At 39.5% G+C, this 21,915-nt stretch overlaps 1 protein-coding gene across 6 annotated transcripts in view; it reads left to right on the top strand.

Annotated features, from left to right (window-relative positions):
• KMT2A (lysine methyltransferase 2A) overlaps positions 1 to 21,915 on the top strand; it is a 77,842-nt gene that overhangs the window by 5,370 nt on the left and 50,557 nt on the right. For all 6 annotated transcript variants that reach the window (XM_060399733.1, XM_060399734.1, XM_060399735.1 and 3 more), the window contains one exon: positions 20,718 to 20,787. In XM_060399733.1, the coding sequence (XP_060255716.1) occupies positions 20,718 to 20,787 (70 nt within the window). The remainder of the gene's footprint in view (positions 1 to 20,717; positions 20,788 to 21,915) is intronic.

Genomic DNA, 21,915 nt, shown 5'->3' on the forward strand with positions numbered 1-21,915 from the left:
AGAGATTGATCTTGATTGGAAGTTGAGAAAACACTCATCTTGACTCCCCTCCCCTGTCTACTCACCTGGTATCCGGCCTTCCACAGAGCAGCTGTGCAGACTTACTACCCACTGCCTTCCTTGCCCTGTGGCTAAAGGGTTAGCCATAGTGGGTAGCCCTGCTATGCTTGCTCTGAGGCATAACAGACTTGCACTGCCTCTCTCTCCTTTGGAGACTCACTGTTTTAATTGTAGGTCTCCTAATTAAGATCTCTTTGTGCCTGCCCACATTCCACTAGTGTTGGCACAGAACTTCAGCTTCCTTCTAGCACTTAACTGAAGGCCTTCAGTCAGGCCTTTTGTGAACATCTTGTCTCTTTCCATTCTTCCTCTGCCAAGGTGGAGAGCTCAGAGGCGGAGACCTATGAGACTGGGAGAAGCTTTGTGACTGTCACTACTTTGGGAGGAATTTATTCTTGGATTGCTGGGATGGGACCTTTTTTTGTTTTCATATATTATTTTCAGGAATTAAGAAAGGTTAAATTACTAATGAGTCCGACATGCGATACCTACATTTAAGTCAGATTCTTAACCCTGTAGGCACTAGGGGGAAGGAGGAAGCTAGAGTTTACTATTAAAAATATTTGTTTGGGTCTTAACTACACTGGTTTAAAGCTTGATGAGCAAAATCTTATGGAGTAAGTCACGGACTTGGACTTTCTGTGGTTTCGAAGATGATCAGTCAAATGAAATGATCGATTAAATTGTATCAGATTTTTTAAAAAATACTTATTTATTTATTTGGCTGCTCCGAGTCTTAGTTGCAGCACATGGGATTTTTGGTTACTGCATGTGGGATCTAGTTCCCTGACCAGGGATCGAAGCCAGACCCCCTGCATTGGGAGCTCCGAGTCTTAACCACTGGACTACCAGGGAAGCCCACTGTATCAGATTTTAAAACATGGAGTTAACTTTGATATTTGAATTAACTTTTTTGATTAGAAAAGATTTCCGGAGGGTCTCAAAATTGCTGAGTTAATTAAGAATGCTCTTGTGAGTCTCCAGTATTTCTTGAGAAGATCAGGAATTGTCTAGGCTTCTAGAGTAGTTTCAGAATAAGGGAAAGTAATTTTTCTGGAGAATGTAGTTTTACTCTCGTTCCCACTGTGTAAGTGCTCACAATACAGTCCTTTATATGTGGCATGTTAGAGGAACTGCAGTCTTTATTAAGAAAAAGAAATCTTGACTCCTTCACCTGGATCCAGATGGTTTCATTGATCACATCGGTATAAGACGGACAAAGGGTGACTTTTTTGTTGTTGTTATTGTCATTTCCTTGGTTGTGAAGAAGGCCTGAAAGAAGGAAGTCCGGGATCTTTATGGCATGCATGAAATAAAGCTGGAGGCCTGTGCTCTTATACCTGAGTGGGTGGTTTTATGGCCTAATTCTCTAATTGCTGGCATTTATGACAGTGTGGATGCAACTGGCCCTGTGGCTGAGATGGATTATGTTGGGAATAGGGAGAGAAAAGGGGTCCTTTTGTTAGCCTTTTCATTTTCCCCCTCAATAAGTTCTCTGAGAAAGCCCTGAGGAAATACAGGGACTTGGACTGAGGGAATGACATCCCATAAAATGGTTCTTTACGTTTTTAAAAAGGATGAGCTACTTTTCTTGACCTATCCAAAGAAATCCATACCACCACTGTTAAATATTTCAATGAGCTTTGTACCTTGTCAGGTTACACTCCAGGGGATGCCAACCAGGAGAAGGTTGGAGGCACTGCCAGGCATTTGCTTCTAAAAACCAAGATATTTGAAAGAATTCTGTTGTGTGGATTTTATTGTAGTTGTTTTGGATGATATAAATCCTCTTGTAAGCTTAGTATGAAGCTTCTTAGAGGCCAAACTTGGTTTAACTTTTTAGATGTTGAATATAACTATTCTGATGTGTTTTAGTTTTAAGGAAACAGTTAAAGATATAAATGTAAGAGTTAGTTGGCAGTTTTCTGTGCTGTGTATGAAAATTCCCCTTTTCTTTGAAATGAGTAGTTGTTTTTCTATTTGACAAATAGACTGAAGGGATTTCCCCAGCTATTTTACCTTTAATTATCGTTACAGCAGTGCCTTGTATGGCACCAGTGGGTAGGATCTATTCAACTGGCATTTATTTCTGGAGTTGGAGTTTTTTCCCCATATATTTTATCTGTTTTCTTGCATTTCTTTTTTTGTGTTTGGTTGGAATATTTGAGTGTAGACGTTTTGATGCCTTTCATCAGTAAGAGCTATGAACTTTTCTAACATTTGGACTGTTTCAGAGAGATCCAACCCTTATGATCCACACTTTGCTGAAGCATCATTGTTTCATTCTCATTTTACAGCATCAAAGTAATTGTGGCTTTCTGTCTTGAATTAGGGGAATAATATTACTTGTAAGGAGTGTTTTTAGAGGAACTTTTAAAAATGAAGTTCTCGTTTGTACTCTCTCAGTTCTAAAAACTGGGGAGTAGTTAATCACACATATCTGTAATAAATATCTACACCTCGAGGAATAAATATTTACACATGCTTGTATTCATCCTCTGTCCATCCATGATTATTGACTGATTTTTTAGATCAAACACAAACATACAACATTGTCCCTAGATTATTGCCTCTAATTATAAGCAGTAAAACCATGTGGATAGCATCTCTTTAAGCTTAGTTAATGAGGAAATCCTTTTGTAATCTCTCCAGCAAGGATTTTTTATTCATGTATGTATAAATACCTTTACAAAGGAAAGGTAGAATCTTATTATCTAATCTGTAATAGTGTGAGATAGTATAGCACAGTAATTAGGAGCTATTAAGACCATGAGATCTGGATTTAGACCGGCTGGGTTCAAATCTTGGCTCAGCCATTTAGTAGCTGAATGACTTTGGAAAACTTTCTTAACCTCTCCATGCTTCAGTTTTTTCATTTGTAAATTAGTGTTAATTGTGGTTCATAAGATTATTGTGAGGCTTAATTGAAATTATTATGCATGCAAAGTATTTAGCACTTTGCCTGGTACATAGCAATCTTTAATTATTATTAGGATTCAGATTTAAAGGACAGGAGTGCTTCTTTTCCCACCGAGATAACAGGTTCTTATTACTTTGAGGTATATATATATGTGTGTGTGTGTACATATATATCTATTCAAGTGCTATAATCTTGATTTAAGAATGTTCTTGCTTTTGGTATTGGTGTCAAGTTCATCACTAAGCTAGGTGGAACCAAACTGAAGCCAGCCACACATCTTGCTAACAGTGGGTACCACTGGTATCTAACTAGAATATAATTAGAGATAAGTCAAAAAGGGAGGAAAAAAACCAAGATAGTAAATAGGCAGGTAGGTAACCAATGAAGGCAGTGCCTTCATGAGTTGCATAATTATCAGGCCAAGGCAGCTGTATTGGGGTTGCTACTCTTGGTCTCTATAACTGGTATTCCTTATCTTTTCAAGTATGAGTACATGGTGATTTCCTGAAACAACTCTGAGGCTTGGCCCCTAGGTTCAGATTCATTAGTCTATACTTGGTAACTGTTTGACATTTGTTCTCAAGTTTCAGCTTAAGGAGAGTAAGTTTAGGCCTATGGCGATCAATGCAACTACAATTTATTTACAGAAGAAATGCTAAGTTGTAGGCTGGAACTTAAACTTGAGACATAAAAATAACCACAGTAGAACAGTCAAAAAATAAATTAAGCTTTAAGAGTCATTCGTAGAGGATAGTATGCTTAAGGAGGAAAAATATAGTTTTATCTCACTTAAAAAATAGGTTTGCTAAAATACCTGATATACTATTTTTTTTACAGATGAAAAAACCAAGGTACTGACATGTTAAATAGATTTCCTTAAGTTTTTGTGGCCAGTAAGTAACAGATAGTGAAAATCGCTCAGTCATGTCCGACTCTTTGCGACCCCATGGACTGTGTAGTCCATGGAATTCTCCGGGCCAGAATACTGGAGTGGGTAGTCTTTCCCTTCTCCAGGGGATCTTCCCAACCCGGGGATGGAACCCAGGTCTCCCACATTAGAGGTGGATTCTTCACCAGCTGAGCCGCCAGGGAAGCCTGTAAATGATGGAGCTAGAATTCAAATCCAGACTTGTAACTGTCTGAAGGCTCATTCATGCTCTTTGTACTGTGCTACCTTCTGTCCCTTTCTCTTCCCACCGCATCCAGTCAATTTCTGGGGCTTGTCTGTGATACTGTTGTAGTGTTTCTTTAATCTGTCCCTGTTTTTCTGTTTTTATCATCCTACTTTACATTTCCATTACCTTTGCATGGATTATAATCATAATCTCCTAACTGGTGTCTCTGCTTTTTCACTGTATGTACAGTGTTGCCAGTGGTTTTCTTAAATACAGATCTGATTCTGTCACTTTATTCCTAAAACTCTTCGACTTCTCACTGAATGTAAAATAAGATTTGAAATTCCCAGCCCTTCATAATCTAGCTGGCCTACATTTCTACATTTTGAACATTATCTCCTGAACACACATTTTCACTTAATGTGCTTCAGCCATATTGAACTACCAGTCTGTTAGATGTTCTCCACAGTGTGTTTGTACCTGGTTTTATACCTTTGCTAATGCCTCTCCTTTGCCTTAAAGCATTTCCCCATCTTGACCTGCCTCTGACTTATTCATCTCTCATGGCTCAGTTCAGACCCCACTCTTCCTGAAGCTTTCAAGATACCGCTTCTATCTGAAATTCAGCTTTTCCTTTTCTGTTTTCTTAGTGTTCTTTATCCTACCCTTAAAGAATTCACTCCGGGATACTTTCTGTTGTACATACTTTTGATTGTGTCTGTCTTTCCCCCATTAGATTATGGTTTCCTTAAGACATGGACCATTTCTGAGTCATCATTTGTGTTTTACGTTGTTTACAATGGTGACTTTTCATTTAGAAGGTGACCAGTGAATGCTGAATTGAAAATTTGTTATACATATAACTTCTAGAAATATTTTGTAAGGATATATTGCCTAAAGTATTGTATTGTTCAAGACTATTAGCAGGATAATTATGAAGCTAACTTAAGTACAGCAGAAGAAAGTCTAAGAGCCGTCAAAGGACACTTTTGTAAAAGTAGTGGTCGGGGCTTTAGAGGTGATGTCGAGGAATCCAGATGGGGTGGTATCATCTTTTATATAGATAATGCTGGCACTGGTCACCCCCTTACTGGAGTGTTGTTTCCATTTCTAGGTTCCTCAACTTAAAAGGGATGAGGAGACCTTGGAGACCGTTCCGAGGAGACTCAAAAGATGATTATATGATTGGAAGTCAGTCCTGTGAGGAAAGGTTGAGAGAATGAAAGGTTAAGAGGCAACTTAATAACTCTTCAAAAAACATGAATGGATCCATTATTAGGAATGGTAACCAGCTGTTTTCCAGCTCCACTGATGCTCAAATAAGAGAAAAATAGGTTTAAATTGAAGCAAAGAATAGTTGTGTAAAGAACTTGATGCTAATGATAATTTTCATAATGATGGTGAAAAGATTACTGAACTAATTGTATGATCTTCTCTGGAGGTGAATTTTAAAGTACAGTCTTACATATGTGTAAAATGACTTCTCAAGCTACTTTCTCACTCTCTGAATCAACAGTTTTTTTAAAATTCAGATCCTGGAGGGTGTGGATCATGTTCTATACTTTTTAATATTCCCCAAGGGCCGCTAGGGTCTCACTGGCTCCCTGAGAAGCATTTTATTTGAATTGTCAGTTTATGGCAATAATTAACTTTCAGTAGCAAGCTCTAGAGAAAGGTCTTTATGAAATGATTTTATAGTGGTTTTATAGGAGAATAAAAACTTGGTAAATGGAGCTAAGAGGGAAATCTTAAAATCGAGAAACTAGGGGAGATAGTAGTTCTGGTCTCAATATAGGAAGCAAATATTTATAGCTTTTATATCCATTTTCAGTTGTACTCTAAAGAGATGTGCTGCAGAATATTCCTTGTTAAGGGTATCACTGCTTGTGGATGCATTATAACAAGTGCTTTGTATATTGTTTCCAGTCTAATAAGGTTGGCTTCATGTGAATGAGGATTACAAAGGCCTCTGACCCTTGGCTTTTGAGGCCGGGAGGAGGGCTTGCATTACTCAGAATGAAACCTTTTTAGATATGTTGGGTTGCAGAAAGCATTTCCGGCACAGTCAGAATGAAAACTGTGAATTGGGATTATTCATATAGATTACCAAGAGTCTGGGCAGAACTGATATTAACACCAGCTCTTTTTCCTGCTAGCTTTTAGTCCCACAACCTTGAGTGGGTTACTGAAGCTTTAGGACTTTGGAATTTAGTACCGGAATTGTGTATAAACTCCTTCTTGTAGGTAAATTGATACTAGGTTTATTAAAGGTTATCTGGCCTTAAGTGATATAAATGTAATGAGTAGCTTCTAAGTTTCATGTAGAATGCTGTCCACTGTTAACCAGACCATCTCAAAATGACTGGAGTTCAGAGGTGAAGCTGGATTGTTGCAGGGATTCTGCAAGTGGTGGCAGAGTGAGTGGTGGCTTGATTACCGAGCTGTAAAATTGGTGCCATCTGAGAAACTGGGAAAGATAAGAGAGTCCTGCTTTTCCTGTGGGGTTTCCCTGGTGGCTCAGCGGTAGGAATCCGCCTGCTAATGCGGAGACTTAGGTTCAATCCCTGGGTTGGGAAGATCTCCTGGAGAAGGAAATGGCAACCTGCTCCAGTATTCTTACCTGGGAAATACCATGGACAGAAGAGCCTGGCGGACTGTAGTCCACGGGTTTGCAAAAGAGTCGGAGATGATATATATAGTGACTAAACAACAGTTTTCTCTGTAACTTTTAGTTGCTTATCATACAGGTATAAATTAAGAAAGCAAGAGATTACAAAAGCAAAGAATACTTCTTATGATTGTCTATTCTCCTTGAGAGATTCCAGTGTTAGAGTAATAAAATACCAGGGACTCATTTGTTTTAGTGAGTTAATGCCACATAAACTTTAGTGAGCTTCTCAGAATATGATGATAAAGTTCCAAATATGATGTAGAAGTCAGTCAGTTGGTTTTTTAAGATAGTCACACAAAATTTCCAGATTCATACACTGAACATTAATCTTCAAAAATGTTAGGTCATATTCTGTTGACTGACTTGGTAGCTTTGTTGTTTTGCCAAAGACAATGTTGACTTTGGTGTCCGAATTCACTTTGTTCCTTTAGAAAACTGACTCTTTGTAGAGATAACTCTATTTACCTTTAGAGGAAAGAAAGTTGTGAACTTCTCAGTGTTACTTTAGTTGCTGTTGGTCGTTCGACAGCCCAGAAGGAAAGATGCAATCTGACTTTTGCACCAAGATCAGAACAACAAGCTGGAAGAAAAAAAAAAAGAAATATTCTAGTAGAAATTTATAATTAAATGAACATATACCTCAAAATGAAGTTAACTATTGGAAGTTGGCCTATGGAGGACCAAAACTTCTTGTAATAAAAAGAACCATCTCTGAAAACAGTGTTGGTGTGTGTTTGTTTAATTTTTCCAGGCTATTCAAGTGGATCTAGTCATTTTGTGGTACTTCCCTGTTAAACAAAGAAGAAGCCCTGTCATTGTGTTGATCAATTTAATGTCCACGGTATATCAGTTAAGTGGGCTTTATTTCTTCTACTTCAGCAAGTAGACAAACCAGTTCAGACTTGGAACCTAGAAGTCTGAAAGTCTTTAATTTTTGTTTGTTCTGTTTTGTTTTTTTTTGTTTGTTTTGTTTTTAAAGATTCTGCAAAGTAATTTGGAGCATTGCCAAGAATCTGTATAGCTTACTATCTGATGTAGTGGGTTCATTTTGCCTTTTTTCTTTTTCTTTTTTTCAAAGATGCTGAGCTGCTTTATGTTGGCCTCTTTTTCCAGAGCAGGATGGGTGGAGCTCACCTGTCTCTTGTGCTGTTTTGAGCATCTCTGCTTCTTGCTCCTGTTGATAAGGAGTGAGGATAAGGAGACAGTTCTTTCTCTAATTACAAAGTGGGTAGCATTTGTGTTTTGTAGGTAACATTGCTAAGTAGAATTGAATTAAATATTTGAAAACGGTTTCATTCCTGCGTAGGTGAAAACTTAACCAACTGTTGTTACTGAGGGACAGTGTATTACTGTCTTTGCACTCTAATCCTAGATAAGTTTGGGGGGTTCAGTATCGAGAACATATTTAAAGCAGTTGAAATCTCTTCCTTTCTGTTACGCATTCAAACAGCCATAGTTCTCTTTGATGCGCCAAGAGCCAGAGAGAATTTGGCCTTGGCCCTGCCACTGCCAATTTGTTGACAAGAGATGATGATGTCAGTTCAATAACTGTATACATCTCTCAACTGGTTGGATTTCAGAAGCCATCTTGGCTTAAGTTTATCTCCTGATATCTGTGTATTTGACTATGCTTGAATATTTTATACTTTTTTCTTATAAATTCAGTCAAATTATTGTTAAACTCACATTTGGAAGTGATTCACAAGTGTCACTATATAGTTTTATTTTATAAATGATGAACAGCTTGTAAAGAGGCTTATCTTCCCCCAGTGGCATTCATAAACAATAGCACTCTACAAAGTAAGAGATATAGACTTAGCTATCTTAGCTATTTTTCTAAGAATGTCTTATGTACCAGGCAGATGACCAAGTGTTGGGGCATTAGCCCTGAATAAGTCCCTTCCTTCATGAAACTTACTTTTAATTCCTCTTTACCAAGCTTGGCTTCAAATATAGCATGAATGTAAGTACTAAAATTATAATACCTTGCAAGATACTTTGGATATTGGTCATTTGAAGGTTGAAGCTCTCAAAGCTAATATTAACAGAATTGTTCCTGGGAGCAATTCAAGTAGTAGTCTTTGTTTATTGATTCTTGAGTGTCAGTTATACCAAGTGTGTTTAATAGCTTTCTTTCCCCTTCCTCTTAAAAGGGAACTTAAGCACATGGGCTTTCCAGGTGGTAAAGTGGTAAAGAATCTGCCTGCCAATTCAGGAGACTCAAGGGATGTGAGTTCAGTCCCTGGGTTGGGAAGATCCCTTGAAGTAGGAAATGCGACCCACTCCAATATTCCTGCCTGGAAAATTTTATGGACAGAGGAGCCTGGTGGGCAACAGTCCATGGGGTTGCAAAGAGTCAGACACGACTGAGTGAGTGTGCACACACACAATCACTAGCACATCTTTCATTGCCTTCTACAGCTGAGGAAGTGCCACTCTCCACTTTACCCTGGATTTCATCCCCTCTCATCTACTCAGGGTCATTCCTGCAGTTATCCCCTCCTCTCTTGTCCATGGCAGTTTCTGCCTCATCAACATATAAAACTGTTTAACTGATTTAAATAGTTCTCTTAAAAAACCATGGACCCCACATCCTCTTCCAGCCACTACCCAATTTTCCGCTCCCTTTCACAATAAAATTCCTTGAAAGTGCAATGTGTATTTGCAGGTGCCACTTTCTCACCTCTCAGCCACTCCTCGTCCTGTGCTGTTGGGCTTTTATTTATCCTCATGACTCTATGAAATTGCTCTTATCAAAATCCTCAAGGGCGTCTCTCTTGCCAGATTGAATAGCTAATTTCTAGTCTTCCTCTTACTCAACTTTGGACACCTTTTGAACCAGCTGACCACTCCTGTCTTGAGACACTCCTGTCTTGCGTTCTGTCACACCACACTCATCTATTTTTTTTTTCATCAGTTATTAATTTTCAGTATTCTCTATGGCTTCCTTCCATTGCTTAACTCACCTGAATGTTGGAGTCACCTAGGAGTCTGCCTTTGGCCACCTTCTTTATCTGTGCACTTTCCTAGATGACCTCATCCAGGCCTTATCTGTATGCAGGGGACTCCTAAATCTTTGTCTCTAACCATTGACTACTTCTTGGAGTCCCAGACCTATATTTCCAGCTGCCTGTTTGACACTCTATCTGCGTAATAAGAATAAGCGTGATTAGCATTTACTGAGCGTTTGTGGTAGGCCGGGCAGTATTCGGAGTGCTTCGCAGGTATTATCTCACCTAAGCATGCCCACCCACTGCGGTAGCCACTACTATTCCCCAACAAGGAAATGGGTATCCATTGAAGTGCTTGGATATCTAGTAGGTATCTTACACTTCCCATGCCCAGAAAGTCTTGATTTTCTCCTTTCTCCTTGTTTCAGAATGACTCTGCTGTTTACCCAATTGCCCAAGTCTAACATACAGGAGTTACCCTTGATGTCTCCCTATATTCATATTCCAAATAACCCATCAGGAAAATCTGTATTACCTTCAGAATACCTTAAATGCAACTTCCTCTCATGCATTCTTCCAGCACAAGAAGTCTTAGCCATTACAGTCTTCTGGCTGGACTATTCCCTTATCTCCTTGCTCCTGTTCTTACCTCACTAAAGTTTGTTCTTCACTCTGGTGACTGGATTCCAAATGTAAATCCATCAATTCTTACTGTTCCATCCTTCAAAACTATGGGCGTCTATTCCCCATCTTCCCTCTCCCAACTGCTTGTGTAAATCCGGGTTCCTTCTCCTGCTCTGCAAAGCTGTGCGTGATTTGGCCTCTCGTTGGTCTGCTTCTGCACCACCTCGTCTCGTCTCTCTCCACTGCTCCACTGGCCTTGTGGTCTGTCACCCATGTCATGCTTGTTGTTGTCTGTAGGCCTTTGCACCTGCTATCTAGCGAGAAAACTGTGTCATCTGGATCTTTATATCTCTGTCTTTTTCTCATTTAGGTCTAAACCAGGGTTCAGCCAGGTTTTTCTGCAAAGGGCTGAATGGTCTCTGTTGCCAGACTCCCCTCTGCTGTTGTAGTCTAAAGAACAGCCGTAGACGATACAGAAACTGACACGAGGGGCTGTGTGCCAATAAAACTTTTACTTGTGCACCATGAAATTTGGATTTCATATAATTTTCATGTGCATGATTCTTCTGATTTTTTAACCGTATCAGTCAGTTCAGTTAAGTTGCTCAGTTGTGTCCAACTCTTTGTGATCCATGGACTACATGCAGCACACCAGGCCTCCCTGTCCATCACCAACTCCCGGAGTTTACTCAAACTCATGTCCATTGAGTCGGTGATGCCATCCAGCCATCTCATCCTCTTCGACCCCTTCTCCTCCTGCCTTCAATCTTTCCCAGCATCAGGGTATTTTCAGATGAGTCAGTTCTTTGCGTCAGGTGGCCAAAGTATTAGAGTTTCAGCTTCCGCATCAGTCTTTCCAATGAATATTCAGGACTGATTTCCTTTAGGGTGGACTGGTGGGATCTCCTTGCAGTCCAGGGGACTCTCAAGAGTCTTCTCCAACACCGCAGTTCAAAAGCTTCAATTCTTCAGCGCTCAGCTTTCTTTATAGTCCAACTCTCACATCCATACATGACTACTGGAAAAACCATAGCTTTGACTAGACGGGCCTTTGCTGGCAAAGTAATGTCTCTGCTTTTTAATAAGCTGTCTAGGTTGGTCATAACTTTTCTTCCAAGGAGCAAGCGTCTTTTAATTTCATGGCTGCAGTCACTATCTGCAGTGATTCTGGAGCCCAAGAAAATAAAGTCTGACACTGTTTCCCATCTATTTGCCATGAAGTGATGGGACCAGATGCCCTGATCTTAGTTTTCTTAATGTTGAGTTTTAAGCCAACTTTTTCACTCTCCTCTTTAACTTTCATCAAGAGGCTCTTAGTTCTTCGCTTTCTGCCATAAGGGTGATGTCAGCTACATATCTCAGGTTATTGATATTTCTCCCGGCCATCTTGAATCCAGCTTGTGCTTCCTCCAGCCCAGTGTTTCTCATGATGTACTCTGCATATAAGTTAAATAACCAGGGTGACAGTATACAGCCTTGACGTACTCCTTTCCCGATTTGGAACCAGTCTGTTGTTCCATGTCCAGTTCTAACTGTTGCTTCTTGACCTGCATACAGATTTCTCAGAATGCAGGTCAGGTGGTCTAGTATTCCCCTCTCTTTCATAATTTTCCACAGTTTGTTGTGATCCACACAGTCAAAGGCTTTGGCATAATCAATAAAGCAGAAGTAGACGTTTTTCTGGGACATTTGCTTTTTCGGTGATCCAGTGGATGTTGTCAATTTGATCTCTGGTTCCTGCCTTTTCTCAACCCAGCTTGAACATCTGGAAGTTCACAGTTCACATACTGTTGAAGCCTTGCTTGGAGGATTTTGAGTATTACTTTGCTAACATGTGAGATGAGTGCAATTGTGCGGTAGTTTGAGCATTCTTTGGCATTGCCTTTCTTTGGGATTAGAATGAAAACTGAACTTTCAGTCCAGTTCTGTGGCCACTGCTGAGTTTTCCAAATTTGCTGGCATATTGAGTGCAACACTTTCACAGCATCGTCTTTTAGGACTTGAAATGGCTCAACTGGAATTCCATCACCTCTACTAGCTTTGTTCGTAGTGATGCTTCCTAAGGCCCACTTGACTTCCCATTCCAGGATATCTGGCTCTAGGTGAGTGATCACACCATCATGATTATCTGGGTCATGATCTTTTTTGTATAGTTCTTCTGTGTATTCTTGCCACCTCTTCTTAATATCTTCTAGTTCTGTTAGGTCCATACCATTTCTGTCCTTTATTGTGCCCATCTTTGCATAAAATGTTCCCTTGGTATCTCTAATTTTGTTGAATAGATCTTTAGTCTTTTCCCATTCTATCGTTTTCCTCTATTTCTTTGCATTGATCACTGAGGAAGGCTTTCCTTTTTTTAAACCATATAAAACATGTTAAAAAACCATTCTTAGTTCATGGACTGAACAAACCAGATAGCAGGCTAGATTTGGCCTGTGACCAACAGTTTGCCAGTTTTTGGTAAACTATCACTTTAGAAAAGCATTTCCTGACCATCTAAGTGAAAACAACTCCCACAGGTAACCCCTCATCAATCTCTAGTGCCCTCATTTCCTTGTTAAGTATTTATTTTCTCATGGGTCAGAAATTTGGTCAGTTCTTCACCTGTGTGTCTTTAGCGTCTAAAACAGTGTTTATTGACAATATAATACTTGCTGGAATGACTGAATACCAATGACATTTGAATTTTAACTGTAGACTGCTATCTGGTCTCCCTTTATTCAGTCTCTTTCCTACTCTAATTTCTTATGTATATTTTTAAATATCCTATCCAGAAGAAACAAATTTCAGAGTTACACTTTTTCTACATTTGAGACTCAAAAGTAGCTCCTGCTGTTTAGTGGCTGAATTTTGACCATCAGTTCAGTTCAGTCGCTCAGTCATGTCCGACTCTTTGCAACCCCACGAATCACAGCACAGGCCTCCCTGTCCATCACCATCTCCTGGAGTTCACTCAAAGTCACATCCATCGAGTCAGTTATGCCATCCAGCCATCTCATCCTCTGTCGTCCCCTTTTCCTCCTGCCCCCAATCCCTCCCAGCATCAGAGTCTTTTCCAATGAGTCAACTCTTTGCATGAGGTGGCCAAAGTATTGGAGTTTCAGCTTTAGCATCATTCCTTCCAAAGAACACCCAGGGCTGATCTCCTTTAGAATGGACTGGTTGGATCTCCTTGCAGTCCAAGGGACTCTCAGGAGTCTTTTCCAACACCATAGTTCGAAAGCATTAATTCTTTGGCGCTCAGCTCTCTTCACAGTCCAACTCTTGCATCCATACATGACCACAGGAAAAACCACAGCCTTGACTAGACAGACCTTTGTTGGCAAAGTAATGTCTCTGCTTTTCAATATGCTATTTTTCAATTTTTCAGGTTTGACCATACCATTCTAGAATTAACAAGATTCTGATAATTCATTTGTCTTTGATCTTGGCCCTGCTGTGGCTACGCCCCTTTCCAACCAAATCAGTTTTTATCAGTCTCTGCATCTTATTTCCTACTTCTCTCCACTACCCCATCCCATTTATTGTAAATTAGCCTTGTTCCATGTACTCTTGCCTGGAAAATCACATGGACGGAGGAGCCTGGTAGGCTGCAGTCCATGGGGTCGCTAAGAGTCAGACATGACTGAGCGACTTCACTTTCACTTTTCACTTTCATGCATTGGAGAAGGCAATGGCAACCCGCTCCAGTGTTCTTGCCTGGAGAGTCCCAGGGACGGGGGAGCCTGGTGGGCTGCCGTCTATGGGGTTGCACAGAGTCGGAAATGACTGAAGTGACTTAGCATGATTTATTTCCTTCAGAGCAGTGTGCTAAAAACCTTTTGTGGATTGTGAGCCTCTTTGAGAATCTGAAGAAATTTGTGTCTCTCTGTCAGATGCCCATGTAAACAAGTTTTGCCTGTGATTTCAGAGAAATCTGTAAGCTTTCTCTTGCTTGTCAACTTGTCCACTGCTCATTGCATGCTTAGCCTCTTTCCTGATGTGAGAGAACTCCCCTCCACTGCACTTTGTCTTCATTTCCTCTCAGAGTCCACCCCACCTTTGCATCCCTTTTCCATCTATTGCTGATTTGCTGTTGAGAAATTTCAGCCTCTCCCTGACTGCTGTGTCCTCCTTCAGCAAATGAACACAACAGGTCAAAAAGTCATCCTCGCAGGCACGTCCCTGCGTTGTGTCCATTCTCTCCTTTCCCGTGTAATTGAGTGTTTTTTTCAAAAGAGCGGTCTATACACCTGCTGTAGTCACTTTCCAGTCACACCGCCACCCACTGCACTTGGGCTCCTCCTGCCTCTAACACTGCCTTGAAGTGGACCTCAGAAAGGTCATAGGTGACCTCCCAATTTTGATAACCTCTGTACAAGTTTCAGTCTGTCCCCAGCTCTGCCATCCCTTGATGTGTGTTCTTCCCTTGACTGTTACGTACTTAGATATCTACAAGTTTGTTCTCCTTGGCCATTCCATCTCTTTCTCTTCCCTAAGATTCCCTTTCCCCTGTAGATGAAGGGTGGGTATTCCCTGGGAGCTCTCCATGGGTCCCCCTTTTCTCTCTCTATTCTCTCCCTAGGTGACTGCATTTATACGTACAGTTTCAACATTCATAAATTCACTGAACCAGATGCATTTCCTCCAGATGGTTCTATCTAACAACTTGGACAGACATTTCAAATTCAGTTGTCTAAAGTGATTTCCCTTCCTCCTCATAGAAACTTCTTTAGTCCCAGTCTTAGAAATATCACCATAAACGTGCACGTCTTTACAGATAACCCTTCATATTAAAGCCATGTTCGTTCTGCCTCCTAGCCATCTGTGTAATCTGCGCTTCTCAATCCCCAGGGCCACTGCAGTCATTTTATAACTGTTCTTACTGCCTCTGGCTTTAAAGGTAATCTCTGTTTCCCCACTGCTGTCATAGTGATCTTTTGAAAATATAAATCTAATCATGCTTCTCTCCTGCCCAAAAATGTTACTGATGAGCTGGAGCCCTCAGGATGAGGCCTGCACTTCCTTGAAGAGAGACTTCAAACTCATAAAGGCATTTAAGACCTTTCATGATTTGCCTCAGCCTTTTTCCCCTTCAACATCCTATGCCTCCTTCCCACATTGGCCAGGGCCTCAGCTCTGCTGAACTGTGTGTAATTTCACTCCATGCCATGCTCTTTTGTATCTCTGTCCTTTGTATGTGTTATTCTCTCTGCCTGCAGTATCTCCCTTCAACCCTAATTTATTATCCTTCAGAAGTTGGAGTAAGCTTTTCATCCTTTCTGCAGTGGTTTTCCTGGCTCTTCTCCTTGACTAAGTGAGTCACCTTTCTGCTGTGCGTTCATATTCATTCCTCTGGCGTGTGTATTCCTCTGGCATGTCGGAGACACACTGCATTCCATTAATTTTTAAAAATCTTTCATTTATTTTTAACATTAAAAAAATTAGAGTATAGTTGCTGTATAATACTAAGTTACAGGTATACAATATAATGATTCATAATTTTTAAGGGTTATACTACTCCATTCCTGGTTATTATACAAGATTGGATACTTATTCCACTGATTGAAAGATCTGTTTGTCACAGACTAGCAGATCCTTGAAGGCAGAAACTGTCTTTTATCTCTATATTCATCCCTTAACCCAGAAATGGGCTTATATATATTTTAATGAATGAATGGGTGAATGAATTGATTTAATTTCTCCTACCAGCCTAGAATCCCATGGATAGAGGAGCCTGGCAGGCTACAGTCCATGGGGTCGCAAGAGTCGGACATGACTTAGCAACTAAACTACCACCACCAGCCTGAGGTCCATCTCCCTGTGTATTCTTTTTTTTTTTTTTCCCCCAAGGTTTACTTGTTTGTTTATTTTATTTTTGGCTGCATTGGGTCTTGTTGCCACGAACAGGTTTTCTCAAGTTGTGGCAAGCTGGGACTCCTCTTTCTTGCTGCGCGCAGGCTTCTCATTTCGGTGGTTTCTCTGTTGCAGAGCATGGGCTCTGGGGCTCAGGGACTCGGTAGCTGTGGTGTGCAGGGTTAGTTGCCCCTCAGATGTGGGATCTTCCTGGACCAGGGATCAAATCTGGGCCCTCAGCAGTGAAAGTGCCAAGTCCTAACCACTAGACCACCAGGGAATTGTAGCCGGTGACACACAGAGAAATGTGCCAGCAGAAGTCATAACTAACGGGAATAAATTCCCAAAGGAGAAGTGTTACTCTTTAACTGGAGCTGCTGAGATGCACTATATGCCTCCTTGATGTTTCTTCATCTTCTTTAGTTCTTAGTAATTTTCTCAGTTCTGTGGCCTCCTCATATGATGGAACCATGTATGATGATATCAAAAATTATAAGCATTCAAAACAAAGAATTTCAAACAGTCTGTGGTTATGGATGTTGTGACTTGATCTATCAGTAAAACCTTTGTAGTTGAAGAAATTTGGTATTTTTAAACCAAAAAGAGTAAACATTTTGGAGACAGAAGGGTGCTGAGTTACCTGCCACCTAGTTCAGTGGTCTGAAGTGCTGAGGAATCTCACAAGAAAAGAAAGGAGCTATGAGCAGGCACCCAAAACCTTATTCACTGAAGGCCAGATGTGCCCAAGCTTGTTTATTAGAGTCTTTTTCAAAATAACTTTGGAATCTCCACATAAAATTGGGAGATGGGAAAACTCCAGGTGAGTGATTTCTGCTCTAAGGTAAATCAGGAGTAATGTAGGGGAGGAGATGAAATCTATGCATTTTAGTTGGGAGTAGGGAGGAAAACACATCGGCCTCTGTCAGTTGCAAGTTAGATCAGATGTCACTGGTATTCCTAGGAACTGTGTCACATCTAATCACTGCAGATGATTTAGGTCTTGATTACTTGAACTCTCTCTGATTTCCAATGCTGGAGTGGTGCCTAGAACAACACTGAGGCATGGAGATAGACATTGCCATCCTTCGGAAGAATTTTGAAATGTGTTGAATATTTCTCCATGAACCTAATACTAATACAAGAGGAAGAATGAACTATTCTAAGATTTAAGCCAGTTTTTAAATTCTAGAATATGAATTACATAGCAATTTATCCTTCACTGACATTTGAAAGGATTTTGAAAGGAAGATTGAGATTGGGCACCTGCCTGTCTGCCTTAGATACTTCTTGGGAGCAGAGCCATTGTGTCTTACTCCTCTTTGCATCAGGAACAGAGAGTTTGTAAATGGTTTTTGAATGAATGGACAAGTAAAAGAAAGTGCTTTGTTTGCAAAATTGTCCTAGTAGTACATAATTCCTTGAAATATAGAACTTCATGTGTTTTTCCAAAATGTCTTCATCATTACATTTTATATGTAAACGTTATTGTCTGTAATACTTATTTTGGATTCACTTAGGTTCTCCTGTGGAAAATATTCTTTATCGCTTCATCACAAATAAAAGAGCCATTAAAGGATTAAAATCCTGCTATTAACATAAAATAAAAATCCTCAAATGTTAGGATATTTATGGGTAGTGTAGAATTTGCTGTTAAAGATATGTTTGGAAGTTCTCAAATAACCCCTAGAGATTAGGGTGAAAGTAATAAATTCTACACGTTTATTATTTTAGAATTAACTTTCACTTAGGAAATGACATTAGCTTCATTGCATTCCTAATCTCTGGAAGCTAAATATGATTTAAGGTCTTAGCTTGGCAAGGATATTTTTCTATCTTTGGTGGTAAGGAAAGGATACAATTTTGATGATCTATTCTCCAAGGACGTCATCCAGAAGGAATAGGTTTGTTGCCTCTTGCCTATACTTTGTCTTAGAATGCTGTGCTCATCAGAGAAAGCCAGAGTGAAAAGTGTAGCTGGGCCCAGTTTCCAGAAATACTTGGTCCCATGTAGCATGGTATCTCCCGTTTCCTCTTTTCAGGGCTGCTGTAGTGCCAAGTGAAAGAAAGTGAAAGTGTTAGTCACTCAGTTGTGTACGACTCTTTGCGACCCCCCCCATGGACTGTCACCCTACAGGCTTCTCTGACCACGGAATTCTCCAGGCAAAACTACTGAAGCCAGTTGCCTTTCCCTTCTCTAGGGGATCTTCCCGACCCAGGGATTGAACCCTGGTCTCTGCTGCATTGCAGGCAGATTCTTTATCATCTGAGCCACCATGGGCTTAGTTGCAGCTCCTCTTTGCTATCTTTTTGTAGACATTTGGACTTAGTCTTTTGATTTCTAGGCAAGTCTGATTCCCTGGAAAGCCAGCACTGTTACCTTGTTTACTGCACCTTCCAGGAACTGATGAATTTAAAGGGGGTTATGGGAGAGACTGGAGAGGCAAAAAGAACTTCACTTGTAGCACCTTTTTGCAGAATTTCTTCTCCCAGTTCTTTCTCAGCTTGGGGGACTTTTATATGGAATTGGAAGTTCAGTTACTGGACCAGAGCTCTTTAACATAACAATGATGGCTTTTGTTTTTGACTAAACTGTCTGGATTGTTTAAACAATGGGTGCTTATTTTTTTAAGTGTGCTTAAAGAAGTCAACCTGTCAATATATTTCAAATGAAAAGAAAGTTCTTGGATGGAAGTAAAGTCAGTCTTTTCTTATTCCAACTACAAGGCCACAAAGAGTTAATGCTTTCTGTCATTTTGGAAAGTACTTGGAAACTTTAAACACTGGCAGTTAGTTTAATGACTGCTTGATAGCTCTGTAGTACTCTGTTTTGGAGTAGATTGAATTAGGGTTGTACAGTTACGTATTGTGAAAGTTTAAAATATAGAACATAGCAATGTGAATCTCATGTTTCTTTTAAAGATTAATCATCTTTCGTTATTTCTGCTTTGGTTACTTTACCTGTTGGTTAATGTGTGTATAGTTGGTAGAACTCTCTCGTTGCAACACTCTCAGAGCATAGAATTTATGCATTTAGCAATGTAGTCCCCTGGTAAGTGTTAGGAAATCCCCAGATGTCTTTGTGAAATGCATAGACTACCAGGTTGTTCCATAAGGATAATGCTGGAAAAGAATGAATTAAATCAGAAACTTTAAGGATTTGAAAATGGGCTTCATGTTACTTTAATAGTAGCTGGAAAAAATTATCGAATATTGTAGTATAGATAATTTATTGGATTCCTCTAAATATTTCTAGTTTTAGATTTTAGCCATTATGGTACAAAGTTCTTTGTAACTAACTGTATGGTCTTGGGTAAGTCATCTGACCTTTTGGAGCTTCAGTTTCTAAATCACATCAATAATAATAACTACAATGTGGATGCCACATTATAGTTTTCTGAGTGTTTTTATGTAAATTACATGACTTCTGTAAATTATTTCATCTATTCCTTGTAACACTGCAGTAAATAAAGACACTGAGACCTCAGACTAACCCTTCCCTCTCTTCAGTGGTGCCACGCATCCACAAAGGAGCCGGACTGGCCCCTCAGACTGGGGGGCTTTACCTGTCTGCGTTTAATTTGGGGGTTGTCAGTATCATTCGGAGGTTCAAGAAAATCTGTCCTTAATTCCTTAATTTGTTCTTTTATATGGATTTTGTTTCTGGCATCTGAAATTCTTGTCTCTTCCTAGAAAGAACTCTTAGTCTCTGAATTGGTGAATGTCTATTAATCAAGTTGTTTAAATGGACCGTGTTTCTTGAGAGTTTGTTCAAAATTAGTTAAATCCTTAGTATTTTTTTTTAAGTAGGTTAAAAGTTAGAGGGAAAGAAAAGTTTTTGCCTTCTCTAAGTACAACTGAAATTAAAGTGCTTTCTTCAGTTATCCTTGGATGCATTTTACCCTTTATGTGGTCAATTCACCATCCTTTCACAAATGCTGCTGCCCACCATTAAGTCTCTTATCACAGGGCATTTAAAAATGATGCCATAAAATGCATGTTGAGAATCTTTGGATCTCAAATGTATAGAAATCACATCTAAATGTCAATTCCTGAGTTAAGGAACTGACTATTTTGGCAATTTCAGTCTCTTAATATTTAGTAGACAAGAAATTATGATACTGTAGGTTATTCCTTATGTGTCTGTAAACTTGTTGAAAATATTTTTTTATTGGGGCTGTGTATTTCTGCCATTGTACTGATGTGCTTACTTGAGTTAAAGTCATTCTTTAATTGTTTTGGGCTGTATCTATAGGTTGAAATTTAGGACTGTCCCCTGTGTACTGTGCACCAAAGGTGACTTATCAATGTTCAGTTACTATACAGCTCCTGTATGTCTGTATTGAAGCCATATGGCTGGGTTTATTTATTTCAGTATTAAGTTATTTTATAATAATATCCGTAGGAATGATGATGATTGATATATAGAGGCTAAATTTTCCAAATTCATTTGTCTCTCCTCTGGGCATTTCTTTGGGATATGTTCAGATTTATGGGTTGGTTTTTTTTTTTCCTGATTTTAAAATAATTTTCCTTTGTTGTAGGATGAGCAGTTCTTAGGTTTTGGCTCAGATGAAGAAGTCAGAGTACGAAGTCCCACAAGGTCTCCTTCAGGTATGACCCAGTAAACATGACCCGTTAAACACACGACGCCTTGAAGTTTTGTTTGTTAAGAGACTGACTTCCCCTTGCCTTCTTTGCGTGTAAAAGGTGGTCTTAGATTTCTTTTGGAGAAATTGTTCCCTTTCCCTCACACTAAGTAGGAAATGGCTTATGAACTAGCGCTCTTTATGGGGCTCCTCTCTGTTAGATCACTTTTGGTTTATCTTTAATTATGTTTCTCTATGGGAACCACCTGTGGCATGGGCCTAGATTTCTCTCGAATGCTTATAAAACTTGGTAGGCAAAATGAAGGTTACTTACTAATGATAGCATCCTCAGATTTATGCATTTTGAATTGTACAAATAATTTGACCATTGTTTTATTTTGTATTATTATTATTTTTTTGACCGTTGTTTTAAACAGATGAAATTTGGTCTACTTTTGTCAAAGAACTAAAAACAAAATATTGGCACTCTATAAAACTGTTTTACCTGATCCTTGAAAAACTATGTTAAAGAAGATAAAAATGACATGGGTGTTTCCATTTGTTAACAATATTTGCCATTGTTCTCACCAAGAAAATATCTAGAATGAGTTGAAATTCTAGACTTAACAGCAGTTTTCTGCGAGATGATCCTCAGTGGAAATAACATCTAATGGCTTGCAGAATTCTGTTCTGTATAAGAGAGGGAGATAGATCTTATGATGAAAAAAAATTCCCCACTTGTGCTGCCATTCTGACTTCTTGTATGGTTGTCTTTGATTTTATGTAGATAGACAGGCTAGTTAAATATGATGTTAGCCATGCTTTTGGTTCTTGTCGTTGACATTTGTGATTGTTATCATTTGCATTTCATTCAAGAGTCATCATGTACTATATAGTAATCTAACTCAAACACAGTACGTTAACAATTTTTCCTTTCCCAAGTGGTGATAGTATTGCTATTCTAGCTGGAAGGACTTAACCAGTAGTATTCCTGTACCTGTGCCATTTAGAGAGTAGCAATTTTCTCTTTTAAGATGTGATAAAATCTTAAAACTTGATATCAGAAGGTGATTTTAGAGATTGTCTAGTCTAACCCTTCACTTATAGATAACAAAATGAGGCAGGAAAAGACACGCTGAGCAGTTACTTCTGA

Source organism: Ovis aries, chromosome 15, assembly GCF_016772045.2.
Source record: "Ovis aries strain OAR_USU_Benz2616 breed Rambouillet chromosome 15, ARS-UI_Ramb_v3.0, whole genome shotgun sequence".
Taxonomy (NCBI): Eukaryota; Metazoa; Chordata; class Mammalia; order Artiodactyla; family Bovidae; genus Ovis; species Ovis aries.